At 39.0% G+C, this 15,439-nt stretch overlaps 1 protein-coding gene across 1 annotated transcript in view; it reads right to left on the bottom strand.

The window, feature by feature from the left end:
* ITGBL1 (integrin subunit beta like 1) overlaps positions 1-15,439 on the bottom strand; it is a 265,662-nt gene that overhangs the window by 3,114 nt on the left and 247,109 nt on the right. The window contains exon 9 of the mRNA XM_003270154.2: positions 6,065-6,211. Coding sequence (XP_003270202.1) covers positions 6,065-6,211 — 147 coding nt within the window. The remainder of the gene's footprint in view (positions 1-6,064; positions 6,212-15,439) is intronic.

Raw genomic sequence — 15,439 nt, 5'->3', positions numbered from 1 at the left:
AAACACAGTGATTAAAAATGAGTTAACAGCCTGGATGATTAAAGTGATCAGGGAAAAGGAGTTGTGGTCATCACAGATATCATGAAAGGATTCAGGTTCATGTGTCTCAACTATGTGGTATTTCATATCAGGGAAACTGGTATATGCATTTTAGCTGCAAAAATCCCCAAAGTCCAAATTAAATGTTTGCCATTTCTTGACACACTTCTCAAAGTAAGAGTGCAGCCAGAATTATTTATATTGTGACAATTGTGTTTTCATTTAACTTCTTGCATAGCTATGGCATAATTCTACTTAGTCTTGACTTGTTTTCCTGAGGGTCCAGGTTGATTTGCATGCTGTTAGGAAATATACACATCTTCTCACTTTTAATAACTGACAGCCTGGTGGTTTCTCAGAACCCGGGGAGCTGCTGCTCCCAGGTCAGTCTGCAAGGGATGCTGGTTCCCTTGTGGTCTCATCAAGGTGAGGAATTTCCTGATTTTAGAGATTTCTTTATCCTAATTTTAAAGACTTTCTTTCACATTTCTAGGCATAAAAAATGTGCAGCACTCTACTGCTTGTTTAACAAATGGATAGTGATATATCTGCCAACAAAGACCACATGGAGTATTTCACTGACTATCAGAGAAGCTTCCTCAAAAGGCACCATACTTAGTGTTTTATTTCCATGAATGGAGGAAGATTATTTGAAATATTTGACTGTTTTTAGTTGTTTCTAAAGTAGTGCTGATTTTATATGTCCATAATATTCATATATACACCCAGGATATCATTTTATATATGTCACAATTCATGAAATATCTTATATTTCATCTTCAAACTTATCCTCTGGCCCTGGAACTATTCTAATCACTGCTCTTGCTTCTGGAATGCTTAGCTTCCTGCCATAGTAGAGCATTTTCAGAAAACTCGTAAGCTCAGCTAAAGCTAATATGGCATATATGGATAGAACATTTGAGGAGTAAATTCCAGTTCTGAAAGTCTACTAGTCGCTGAAATACTTAGAATAAAAAATGAGGATTGATTTTGTATGTGTCATGAAACAGTAGCTTTTCTAGGTCAGCATTTTCCCAGCTGTGTTATTCTTTTCTGTTTGTCAGTGCTCAATGCATCTTAGAGGTAGGAAATTATTCTACTGCTTGTGAAACTAGAACTAGATAGCACATAGTAATAACACAGTGTGAACAGTTATTAGGACCTATTATAGCACTTTTCCTGTAGAATGCTCTAGCTGTTTTCTTCCATAACATGGGTCAAATTGTGCCTCTCTTAAATGGAAAACACACAGGGAGAGGGTTCCATCAGACAGATGTAGGCTGCATGACTATCAAGAGGTGAGAAATGGTTCAACTCAGCTGGCCAAGACCCACTCACACCCCTGAGACCCAGCCTAGCCAGAGAACAGATGACCGATCTTGGCAGGAGTTTTAGGGCAGATAGTTCATCACCACAGCACCGCTAATCCACTCATTTTCTTTCTCAATATAAGGACCCTTAAGAATGTTCCCATCTCCCTTCTGTGCATTTTTGCTGGCTTCCATCCCTGGGGAATCAGCCACATTTTCTCATGTGTCTTCAGGGCATCCTAGGACATAGGAAGGGGAAAGAAATGAAATTTCACCTTCAAAGATGAGAATGGAAAAGAGAATAAAGGAAACTGCCCTGGACCTCACAGGCAATAAACAGTTAACTGAAGACTTTACTCTGATTCAATCCACTCTTCTTTTTAGTGATCTGCCTATCTGTGATGTATCTCCCAGCAAAAACTTTCATATACAGTAGTTTAAAAATGAGCTGTTTCTTCCTGCAGGTCTGGCTGCAAGGCATATTGAGCGAGGCAACTTGAACACCAAGCTGAGGCTGATTTTGTGAAGCATCTTTCACTCTTTCTCTTTTCTGGGGATGTGGGACAGGTCGTGGGTGGGTGAGTGAGTGTGTATGCTGGACTTCTTTGGATGATGTGGGACCCAAGAAGCATCACTGTGAGAGTTTAAGGAGACAATTAATGACATATGTTTACAGCCATTGTCACACAATGGCATCTGTAAGAAGATTGGACGTGATTACCTGGATCTAGCTTGAAGTAAACAAGGCAAAGATATAATTGTGTGGTCTTGGATCCAAATAAATAAATCCTCAAATGAACAAAACAACCCACAATGAACTATATCAAGTACTTTGCAAAGGTAGCTAAGCTTAGGGGACACCCGGCACGGCACTAACCTCATCGCTCTTGGTTATTCACGAAAACAATTTGAGTCTAAGGGCAAGGCACCTTTGTCAGTTGCCCATTCCATTACTAATGTTGGACTTTTTCATTCAAGCCTGACAAAATGCTGCAACCTGACATCCCAGCAGGCAGTTTTCACTATTGTACTAACTACTCCATCTGTTATGAAGGTCACAACAATGTGTCTTGTTTTAAATTTTTCTATGGAGTGATTTATTGTCTTGGCTATAAATTTGTAAAGAAATAAAATGCTATTTCTTCATCGTCTCCTGAGGTGACGGCTTTATTCACAGCTCGTGGGAAGTGCACGTTTCAGCCTTTTGGTGGGTACAGGCCACTAAGCTGTGTGCCATGGTGATCTCATGCCCACTGCTAAGATCTGTCCCATAATCAAATAAAGAAAGAACCTGAATATCTTTTGTGACCATCAGGGTAAGGGACTTTCATTGACAAATTTGAGAAAAATGATAGGAAATTTGGACAAGTCCATGAAATTGATCAAGAAATACATGGCCCCAGTCAAAAAATCAGAAACAGGTTTTTCTTTTCCATCACCATGTTAAAGTCCCTTAGTCTATTTCATGCGTTACTTTTCCTGGGGTTCTCAGGGTGGGTTGTGGGGTAGTGCTCCCCACTGGAACCAGGAGTAACTGTGGCATCCCCATTATCCTCTGTGCCTATCATAGATCACAGTTCCATGATCCTGGTTTTATCCCCTTTCTTCATTGATAATCCAGCACTGATGTCTCCATAACAGGAGAAGAGAAGGGAGATCACGATCAGCTGCTGCCAACAGTCCGAAGGCCCGTCCACTAACATGAATGTCAAAATGTGCAGCCTTGGGGCAGCTTTCATGTTCCCTTTTAAGTTTAAGGACTCCCAAACTCTCTACCCATTGAAGGATACACAAATAGTTTAAACAAATATGCTTTCAACCCTTCATTGATCTCTGAATACATCGCCACCACCCAAAGCAAACAATTTGCAAAGGCATTAACTAGAGGGACTCTTTGGCTTTGTTTTGTTTTGTTTTCAGGAAATGCCTTTGAGTCAATATTTAGTCAACCTATTTTTTTTCTTTGTATTTTCTACATTTATGATTCTGAAAGATGAGAATCTTTCCTAGGGCTGTAATGACTTTCATAAGCATATTTATTTCTTGAGAAGAAACAACTCTTGTTACATGACCTTCGGTTTAGGAAATGGAAGACTGCTATTTGTTACCCTGGAGGGTACGGCTTTGTGTGTTCTTCCTGTACTCACAGTTGGACAGGTCTTAGGGAAGACCCGCTTGTGGAAGGTGTTAATGATTCCATAGTGAGTGTAGTAAACACACAAATGCAAACAATAGTTGACTCTTAAAATAAAATAAGCGCACTAGTTTTTAATATGTATGGGTATCCTTTTTCAGTAGAGCTTCTGTGAAAAGCTTCTATTCTTATCCCAGTGACAATGCCATTACAGAAAACCAAGTAAAAAAGTATCTAAACTTAAGTGCTCTGTGTCTGAAGCAATGCTCAGAGGAAAAAAAAATCTAATTCAAAAACTATTCATTCTCAGTATCTTTTTATATACAGATCATTCCCTTGGGATCTGATAACATCTCTTTTATTCTCTCCTACTTCTCTCTTGCAGTTTAATTCCATCCCTTCCTCCTTTCCTGCTTTTCTTCCTTAATCTCCTTCTCCCCAATTCTTTCCCTTGTTTTCTTCCTTTTAACCTTTCTTTCTTTTTGCTTCTCCCAACACAGCTTGAATTCAAGGTAGGTGTTTCTAGGGGCTGAAGCCCCCTGAGAACAGAACTGGTGGAAGATTTGTTTGGGGCTTGAAATTAGATTGAATTAATGAGAGAACAAACAAGGCACAAAGCGATTGCTTTAAACTCATTTTCCACCTGCCTGCTGTAATGACATTAGGTTGATGGCATGGCCTCCTTGCCTGAGCATTGTAAAAACAAGTGTTGAACACAGAATTCCTGGAAACCAAGGACACTGCCATCTCTTGAAGTGAATACATTTGCATTCATTTTCATCCCCCTTCTTGGCACCACAGATAGTCACAGCATCCATCCTCTTTGATGTGTGAAGTTCTGCCAAAAAGTCTCTTTCAACTTGATAGCATTGGTCTTGCATAGGAGGCGAAACAAAAGCTACTGTTTAGGGGACACACGGCACATCTTGCTTCAGAGACCTCCTTCCTTCGTGTGTGTGGCAGCCTCACTGGTGTGGTTCTTTGGCAACAGGATTCAGTGTCTCTAGTACACTTTTGCTTTGCTGTCTTCTCCAGAAAATTATTTACTTGGTCATCCTGACCAGCAGAGGTTTTGAGGGTAAATGAAGCTTCAGCCAGAGCTGTGCCTTGTCGGAAAAAAAAAAAGTGTGTCTATGGTGTAAAGAGGATACTGAGCTGAAGAGGAGAGCTGGGAAGCCCCTAACTTCAGTTTCTTTGAAGCGCTGCTCCCCAGACATGAGGTCAGAATCTTTCAGGCTCTCTGTGTCTTCCTAGTCACTAGCGAAGAAGAACACAACAGCTTTCTAGATGATGCCATATGCACTACAATGGCAGGATTTTAAAGTCCCTTCAAGAATAGTATACAGAAACATCAAAATCAAGGTGTTCAAAATTTAATCTATTAGTATTTTTTACTCAGGGGAAACCTCTTCCAATTTGTGTGCGTGTGTATGTGTGTGTGTGTGTGTGTGTGTGTGTGTGTGCGTATGTGTGCATGTGTGTAGGATGGAAGATGGGGAAGGCTTGCTTTTTCCTTTAATATGTTTCCATGGCAAATGTTTTATTGGGTTGGTGGCTTCTATTCAACCAACTTGTAGGTTATAACCATTTGGCAGGCTTTTGTTTTCTTTAATTATTACTTTTTTTTTTTTTTGGAGATGGAGTCTTGCTCTGTCGCCCAGGCTGGAGTGCAGTGGTGTGATCTCAGTTTACTGCAACCTCCACCTCCTGGGTTTAAGCTCTTCCCCTGCCTCAGCCTCTCAAGTAACTGTAATTACAGCTGTGAGCCACAATGCCTGGCTAATTTTTTGTATTTTTTTAATAGAGTAGATTTTTGTATTTTTCACCATGTTGGCCAGGCTGGTCTAGAACTCCTGACCTCAAGTAATCCACCCGCTTTGGCCTCCCAAAGTGCTAGAATTACAGGCATAGGCCACGGTGCCCAACCGAACAATTACCTATTTTCTTATATCAGGCTACACATGTTTACTTGGAACAATTGGTGATTTTTAGGGCAAAGAAAATTACATCAGACTTGTGGGATCCTACCCCTCCCCCATAGATTTTCTTTCCTTTTTAAAAAATTAAACTAAATTAAATATTTTGTCTCCTTTTATGTCTTCTCACACCTTCAATCCTCCCGTGCTCCACATACAGCTAAATAATTTAGCCCCAGAAGTTCCCAAAGTCATATCTTTGGGCAGCTCAGATGCTTGTGACTACTTTTCTATAGTTCTGAGCTGTGGTGTTTCAGAGGTGAGCCCAATAATCATTCTTTTGCCTTGTTTCCCCTTTTTTGAGTCCATTTAGTATCTGGTATATTTTGTTGTCCTAATTTCTTTATAAAAGTATTAATTCTATTTCATTCAGCAATAACTTTGTATGCAAGGATATTTTTGCATGAATCCTCTCACACGCATTTCATTTTCTTAGATCCAAAACTTCATTTGGTTAATCTTCAAGCTTCAAGTTGGGGACAGCAGAGGACATAGTGGTTTGCTTTCATGCAAAGTTCAGTCTGGGAAAGACAGTTGCTACATGCTGTTCTACAAATCATGTGTCAGAACAGGAATGGAGTCCAGGCACCAGCAGAGATACTCACCCTTCCCCGAGCACAATGTGCCATCTGCTGATTCACACAGATTCTTGCTTTGTTCTTCCGTCATGTTACACTTCCGCGGATGTTGGCAGAGCTTTCCAAACCATCCTCTCTCACAAACACAGCGACCACAGGAACATGTGCCGTGGCCTGTGAAGCAACCACAGGGAGGGAGTGAGAGGAGAGGATAAGGAAATAACCAGCTGAAGCAGAGAGTTTAAGAAAGAAATGTGTAAACCATAGGATCTCATTTCCCATCCAACACATTCTTCTTTATGCATAGTCAATTTGGCATGTAATTGTTTGAAAGAACTTACAACAGAGTTCTAGCTTAACATAATAAATTTGAATGTAGCATAGGAGATGACTTGAGAGAAAGAAATCTTGCAATAATTTTAAATGGAATTATACCACCTTTCTTGATAGAAAATACTTCTTCATTTGCATTTTTATCAGTATGGAGTCTTAGCGGTATTCTTCATTGCACACACCATGCCATCGAGACCAACTTGCAAGGCTAGTCACATTACCACTGCTGGCAGTATTTATTGATTGTTCTCCTATTGCTTACTAATAAAACAAAAGGGTAACTTTCACACAAATGGCACTTGGCACTATATTACTTTATCTGTATATCTCTCTGCTTACTAATAACAACAGATATAAGTGGAAGTAATGGTGTCTATTATTGCATAAAAGTTAACATCAGCTTGGATTCATGTTTGGCACACTTTTTTTTTTTTGGTTTGGTTCCTGACATCGGTTCCTGGTTTTTCAGATGTTTATCTTTTGGTATATATGCAACATTCTATTTGCAACAGCTATATAACAGGATGTACACCTGTTTAGTTGCTTGCCACCAACACACCATTAGATCGCATGATATTCCATTCAATTTCTTCCATTTCAGTTTCTGCTCAACCCTTTATTCCTTTTCCTGATATGTGCATTGCCTCACAGCAGGGTCTCTCTGAATCAACTGTTTGCCTAGCAAAGAGTTACTGAGTATCTATTATGAACAGAGCATTTTGCTATGCACTAGGGGATACAAAATCAAGCACCATGGACAAAGTGGTCCCTGCTCTTCTCCCAGGGACAGATACGCTCATCATTCACACTGATTAACCTCTCTGAAGCTGTTGACACCATTCTCTCCTGACCATTTGCTCTGGCAGGACCCTCAGGAGTGAATCTTGCTCCATCTGCTCCCCCTCCATTCAGCTCTCCACAGGAAGGATGAGTAACCAATGCTTAATGGTTTGCAATTAATTATAATTCTTTTTTCTTTTTTTTTTTAGGAGTGATAGGATTTTCTTTAATTTCTACAGAAATCCCTCTAACAGTTTAGTGGAGAATGAAATAGATGGCTGTGAGAATTGGGAGGATGAACGTGTGCAGACTGGTGGAGAAGCCCAAGTTTTGGCATGAGAAATACGGTGAAAAATTCAGTAGAGTAAATGGAGTGAAAGACACTTGGGAGAATGCGGATTGGTAGGAGGTGGTAAGTGACTGCGGTGAAAAGAAGGTTTTTGATCACTGAGAGGTAAGCAGAAGTCTCCTGGAGAGGGTTTCTTGGAAAACTATTTTTTTTGTTTGTTTTTTAAATTAAATAAGAGAGATTTTCCCTGGGTTATACCACATCCCTGCCTCACAGGCCATGCAACGAGTGCCTCCTGACAGCCAGAGAAGGTCTGGGAGAGCGGTTTTTTAATCAAGCATATGTTGCTCCCCTGGAGAAAATTGGGATCCTGAAAGAAAGACAGGGTACTAGGACCGTCTGACATTCTTTTAAAAAATACTTTGGGAAAAACATTGGATACAAATGGGGGACTACTAAATTTGCAAGAAAAATGTTGCTGCCATACCTTTAACATGCACTCAATCAGCAAGTGCTCTGGCACTTTCTAAGGCTAATGACTGTTCTTGTCACACAGGTTAGCAAAAAAGGGAAAAAGTAAATAAGTAAATAAATGAGGTAATTGTGGTCTTTTTCACCTAGCTTGATTTAAGTGCAAAGTAAAAACAAACAAACAAACAAACAAAAAGCCCAAAAACTGAAACCATTAAAGTTTAAAAGTAGCATGCATGTAAACATGTGACCGATAATTGGCTCAGCCTGAGAAGCTAAAGGAAGTCTACAAAGTGAAAACCCACTATGCAGTGTGGCTCAGCTTTGCAGAAGATGAAATAAAGATACAAATGGAGATAACATGTGGTGATGTTTTAAATTTATTCTCAATACAGACTCAGAGTTTGGTATTATCCCATTTTACAGTCAGGCAACTGAGCTTCAGAGAGATTAAGTACTGTAATTTGCATCTCAGTCACATAGTTCAACCACACAGGATCGGAACTGACTCTAGTTCCTCTGATTCCAATGTCTACACTCTTCCCAATGTGTTGCTTCGCTTCTATATTTCACTTTAGAAAGTGAGACACAGCAGGCTTTTCTTAATTCTTGTCTCTTTCAACCACCACATCATTTGAAGGTAGATATTTGATATTCACAGGCACTTTCTCCTTGCAAGTCTCTTCTCTATTGGCATGCCACAAAATTCTCTTGGCCTCATTCAACACTCCTCCTTTGTCTCTATTCTTCTACCTTTTTTTTTTTTTTTAACTGAACCAATAAGTGTAGATATTCACCCAATGTTTATCTTTAATCATCTTTTTAAATCTCTCCATAATTTCTCTTTTGAAATATCCATTAAATTTTGGGCTTTCAGATAACCGCCAAGATACCGGCTGTATCTCCGGCCCCTGATTTTCTCCTACGTTCCCCTCTCATGATTCCACACTTTGTGTTCTATTAGCATCCCCACTTAATACTTCCAGAGCTACATAGGGAGGGTCCGACCGATATGCCCTGGCAGAACGACGGATGAACAAATGCACCCAGACACAGGTATTCAGTAAAAGAGTCGGCTAGGGGACCTGGCCGCTCACAGACACCGGACACCAAGGAGGGTGCTGTAAAGAGTCAGCAGCCATGGCCCTGACAAGCTGGCACTGCGGGCATTTATTCAGTATATATTTAATCACAAAGGCAGTGAGTCAACACACTTGTGGGCAATTTACATGGTCGCTCCCCTCCCCTCCCCAGAGAGAGTAGTCCTGCACACAGATGATGAAAGGCCAGGTTCCAAGGCCTGTGTTAAGTTACTTATTTAGATTAGTTTCACTGGATAAGAGAATCTGGCTGCCTTCAGCCAAATCCTTTTCCGAAGCTTTTGTAAAACTTTCCAGCCTTCCAAGAAGGTTTGCATCTTCTACAATTTTTCCCACCACCCTGACTGATCTCCTACATCCATATATGATTTTCTTTCCAAAAGCTGCTTTTTTGTCTTTCTCATTTCTTTTAATGTAACAGCTCTCCTTTCAATCAACCAGTTCATGACGTTTTGAGTCTCATTTGAATTTCCCTTACTGCCCTCATCCAGAGTGTTGTCAAGTCTTGTTGAAACCACCTCCAACATTCCCACTTACATCACCATCACATCGTTGGAAAAAACTTCCTGTCATGTCTCTCCATTACTCTGGCTCGTAGATTCCTACAGCACAACTTAATGCTCATCACAGCCTTGATATTTAGTCCTGTATAACTTCCTAATGCTCATGGCATAGAGTTTACCTACTCTAGCCTTTGTTATGTTTTAGCTTCTTGAAAAACAGAAGCTACATTTCCAGTTGTATTCCTTGTCTTCTCCCTTTAACCAAACTGGCCCATTCATTGTTTCCCGCACATTTGTCATGCTTTTCTGACCTCATGTTTTTGCAGAGGTAGAAGTACCTTTCCCTTGCTATACATATTCAGGTTCTGAGTAATTTTCAAAGCTCAGCAAAAAGTGACTACCTTTCTGTGAAGGTTTTCCTAATATCCCTAAGTGGGACTCATTGTCTCTCCTCTGAATTTCTATAATATCTTATTTTTTACCTCCTGTGGAATTTTTTTGACTTCCATCTCATGGCATATAGTTATGTGTCAAATGAATCCACTACTCTACTATGAATTTTCTGAGTATTACTTCTGTCAGCACTGTAGTCTTCAGAGTGCCTAACGCAATGCCTGAGACACAGTAGATCTTCAAAAACTTGGAGATTGAAATTGTCTTTTTCAAAACATCTTTCTCATTTTTACCCACAAATCAAACTGTAGAGTAGAGCCAAGTTAGAAAACTGGCATCCCTTAGCAGCTATCTACTCAATGAATAATTGTTGAGTACATCTTTACTTCTCCATGAAAATCAAAGTCCACTGAAAGTCCAGATGTCCTTAAAGAGTTAAATAAAAAGCTGTCCATCTTTGAAGGCAGAGAATCTGTTGTACAAGAAACCAAAAATGAAGAGAAAGAGAGCTTCTAGTACCAGCTCAACTGGGCTATGAACTTCTCAAATGCTCATGTTTTTTAGTGACCCGAGGTTGTAAGAATTGTCAACAATTTGACACAACTGAAATCATTTAATCTGTATTGCATAGAAAAATATTCTTTTTTTTGTTTTCTGCCTTCTTTTTTTTTCAAATTTAGTTAGTATTATATGGAAAATGAAAATACATCTTATGAAAATGTGTAGGATACAGCAAGAGTAATACTTGGAGAGAAATTTACAGCATGAATGCAATTAGAAGCAATGAAAAATATAAAATCAGTGATGTAATCTTTCACTTTAAAACACTAAAGAAGAGCAATATAAAACAAAATTGGTTGTAAGAAAAGAAATACAATCAGGAATAATGCCGCATATCTACAACTATCTGATCTTTGACAAACCTGACAAAAGCAATGGGAAAAGGATTCCCTATTTAATAAATGGTGCTGGGAAAACTGGCTAGCCATATGTAGAAAGCTGAAACTGGATCCCTTCCTTACACCTTATACAAAAATTAATTCAAGATGGATTAAAGACTTACATGTTAGACCTAAAACCATAAAAACCCTAGAAGAAAACCTAGGCAATACCATTCAGGACATAGGCATGGGCAAGGACTTCATGTCTAAAACACCAAAAGCAATGGCAACAAAAGCCAAAATTGAAAAATGGGATCTAATTAAACTAAAGAGCTTCTGCACAGCAAAAGAAACTACCATCAGAGTGAACAGGCAACCTACAGAATGGTAGAAAATTTTTGCAATCTACTCATCTGACAAAGGGCTAATATCCAGAATCTACAATGAACTCAAACAAATTTACAAGAAAAAAACAAACAACCCCATCAAAAAGTGGGCAAAGGACATGAACAGACACTTCTCCAAAGAAGACATTTATGCAGCCAAAAAACACGTGAAAAAATGCTCATTATCACTGGCCATCAGAGAAATGCAAATCAAAACCACAATGAGATACCATCTCACACCAGTTAGAATGGCGATCATTAAAAAGTCAGGAAACAACAGGTGCTGGAGAGGATGTGGAGAAATAGGAACACTTCTACACTGTTGGTGGGACTGTAAACTAGTTCAACCATTGTGGAAGTCAGTGTGGCGGTTCCTCAGGGATCTAGAACTAGAAATACCATTTGACCCAGCCATCCCATTACTGGGTATATACCCAAAGGACTATAAATCATGCTGCTATAAAGACACATGCACATGTATGTTTATTGCGGCACTATTCACAATAGCAAAGAGTTGGAACCAACCCAAATGTCCAACAACGATAGACTGGATTAAGAAAATGTGGCACATATACACCATGGAATACTATGCAGGCATGAAAAATGATGAGTTCATGTCCTTTGTAGGGACATGGATGAAACTGGAAACCATCATTCTCAGTAAACTATCGCAAGGACAAAAAACCAAACATCGCATGTTCTCACTCATAGGTGGGAATTGAACAATGAGAACACATGGACACAGGAAGGGGAACATCACACTCCGGGGACTGTTGTGGGATGGTGGGAGAGGGGGAGGGACAGCATTAGGAGATATACCTAATGCTAAATGACGAGTTAATGGGTGCAGCACACCAACATGGCACATGGATACATATGTAACAAACCTGCACATTGTACACATGTACTCTAAAACTTAAAGTATAATAATAATAATAAAAAAAGAAGCTATGTAGGAGATTAATGAAAGTTATAGAAGACTGTACATTGTCAGATAAATGATTTACATTGTCATACAAAATAAACATTTTGTCCTGGTTTAACTAGAAAAAAAAAAAAGAAATACAATCAATTCCATGACAAATCCATACAACTGGAAATAGAAAATCAACAGAGAAAATCAATAAAACAAAAGTTGGCTATTTGAAAAGATCAATAAAATTGATAAATATTAGGCCAGGCTAAACAAGTAAAAAGAGAGAAGACACAAATGTTTAATATGAAAATTAAAAGAGAGATGATTATATCTGACCTTATGGACATTAAAAGGATAATAATAGAATATTACAAACAACGATTTGTCCAAAAATCTGATAACCTGGATCATTTGGACCAATTCCGTGAAAGACACAATCTATTAAAACCCACATAAAAAGAAACAGATAATTAAAGTAGACCTATAGCTACTTTTTTCTACAATATTTTTTATTATGGTAAAATAGATATAACATAAAATTTACTATCTTAACCATTTTAAGTGTACAGTTCAGTAGCATTAAGTATATTCTCATTGTTGTACAACCATCACCACCATTCATCTCTGGAATATTTTCATCTTCCCATATTGAAACTAAGCACCCATAAAACATTAAGTCCCATTCCCTTCTCTTCTCAGCTTCTGGAAATCACCATTCCAACTTCTGTCTATATATCTGACTACTCTAGGTACCTATATAAGTGAAATCATACAGTGTTTTTCTTTTCATGACTGGCTTATCTTATTTAACATAATATCTTAAAGATCCTTCCATGTTGTAGTATGAGACAATTTTTCCCCTTTTAAAAGTTGATATTCTGCCTTTAAGATATTATTAAGAATAATTTTATGGCACCTCATTGCAAATAATATAAAATGTTATGCAAGAAAATAGATGATTTTTTATTTTTTATTATTATTATTATTTTTTTGAGATGGAGTCTTGCTCTGTCACCAGGCTGGAGTGCAGTGGTGATCTTGGCTCACTGCACCCTCTGACTCCAGGGTTCAAACTATTCTCCTGCCTCAGCCTCCCGAATAGCTGGGATTACAGGCACGTGCCATCAGGCCTAGCTAATTTTGTATTTTTAGCAGAGACAGGATTTTACTGTGTTGGCCAGGATGGTCTTGATCTCCTGACCTCATGATCCGCCCGCCTCGGCCTCCCAAAGTGCTGGGATTACAGGTGTTCCACTGTGCCTGGAGATGATTTTTTATTATTAGCTAATTTATTATATCCTTCCACGAAGTTAAGTTGGTATCTAGCTTGGCCAATCATCAAAATACATTAATATTCAAATGCTTTGAGTTGTCATTTATATGACTTTACTTAAGAAAAAAACAACTTTCAATACCCTCTTTTTTATAAACTCTAATAATTTAGTTATCTCTTCAAGAAATATTTTCTATGTATCAGGAATTGTATTAACAGCTTAGAATATGACAATAAACAAAATATGCATTGGCCCTGTCTTCATGGTAATTATGGTCTACTAGGGAAGAAAACAACGATAAGCAACATTTGAGTAATAGAAGACAAAAAGAAAATGCTAGTATATTCAACAGCGAGAACACTGTTAACTAGGGTAGTCAGGGAAGGGTTCAGTGACAGCCAAGGGATAAGAAGGAGCCAGACAGCCAATGTTCTAGGAACAGAGCCTAGAAAAACAAATGAAAAGTTCTTGGGACAAGAAATAGCTTGGCATGTTACAGGCAGTAAATGAAGGCCAACGTGTTTGAAGAATAGTAAGTTAAAAACATTGAATAATGAAGGTGGAGAAATATTCCCTTCTCAGAAATGAGAACATAGCAAATGGTTTACTCTTGGTAAAAAAAATCTAAATTTATTTTAAGAGGATTGAGAAATGACAGAAGGATATTAAGGAAGTGAGTGATGTAACGATATAGTTTACACTTTGCAAACTCATTTGGCAACTAGGTAGGACAGATTAAGGTATGTTGGGTGGAATGAGTATGGGGAAGTTAGAGAGTTCTTGCTGTTTTGCAAGTGAAAAGTGATAGAAGCTTAAAGGACAGTGGTGGCAGTGGAAACACAGAGAAGTACATGGAAATCTATTTTGGTGATGGAGCCTGTATATGAGGGACACAATGTTGGACTGGATGTGGCAAGTGAGGGAAAGACAAGACAAGTTTTCTAGCTAGAAGAAATAGTGTGAATAATGATGCTGTTTATTGGGTATGGGCACTTCAGGAGAAAGAGGTTGAGGGCAGAAAAACAGCTCTGTTTTGAACCCCTTGTATTTGAGATACTCTTAAGACAATGAGATAGTGAGGTCAAGTAAGCAGCTGGGCACAAGCTGCTGCTCAGAGAACAGGTTAGTGCTGGCTCTAGGCATGCAAATGTTGGAGCTTTCAAATGTGGATGGCATTTAAAGCCCTAGAAGTGAAGCAGCTATCCAGGGAGAAATTAGTCTTGGGGACCCCAATATTTAGAGTTAGGTAACTAGAAAAGCCAGACAAGAACATTCAGTAAGGAAGGAGAAAACTAAGATTGTGTTGTCTCATGAAATGACAAAGGAGCGTGTCCCATACTGGAGGTCTACTAAGTGGAATGTTCCTGGAAATTTGAGTTTAAAAAATAAGACCATAGAAGTAGTTTTATTCATCTTTTGTCTCACCAACACGACTGTGTTGCCACTTAGACCTGTAAGAGGAACACCCAGGAGTGGCAGAACTGTTAGAGAATCATCTACATAGACCATTCATTGATAATAACGTCTGTGTTTAAAGAACTGCCCAAGACTCGGTAATTTGCAAGGAAAGAGGTTTAATTGACTCACAGTTCTGCATGATTGGGGAGGCCTCAGGAAACTTACAATTATGGTGGAAGGGGAAGCTAATATGTCCTTCTTCACATGACGGCACAAAAAAGAAGTATGAGAGTCGAGTGAAGGGGGAAGCCCCTTATAAAACCTTCAGCTCTCATGAGAACTTACTATCATGAGAATAACATAGAGAAAACCACCCCCATGATTCAATTACCTCCCACTGGGTCCCTCCCACGGCACTTAGGGATTATAAGAACTACAATTCAAGATGAAATTTGGGTGGGGACACAGCCAAACCATAACAATGATGAACGTCATACTGGAAGGGCAGAGCAGAAGAGAGAGATGGGGTTCAGGGACACTGTGGTGCTCAGGCAGTTGCCTCACCATCCATCCCTGGAATGACAACCTGAAGACTCAGTATTTGTGTCCATCACCTTAAGCCAAACACACGACTAACTGATCCACTTACAAATTCATGAAACAGGTGTGCAATTTTAA

This window comes from Nomascus leucogenys, chromosome 5 (genome assembly GCF_006542625.1).
Source record: "Nomascus leucogenys isolate Asia chromosome 5, Asia_NLE_v1, whole genome shotgun sequence".
In the NCBI taxonomy this organism is placed as follows: domain Eukaryota; kingdom Metazoa; phylum Chordata; class Mammalia; order Primates; family Hylobatidae; genus Nomascus; species Nomascus leucogenys.
Note: the sequence above shows the minus strand (reverse complement) of the source record. Positions and strands in the feature narration are given on the sequence as shown.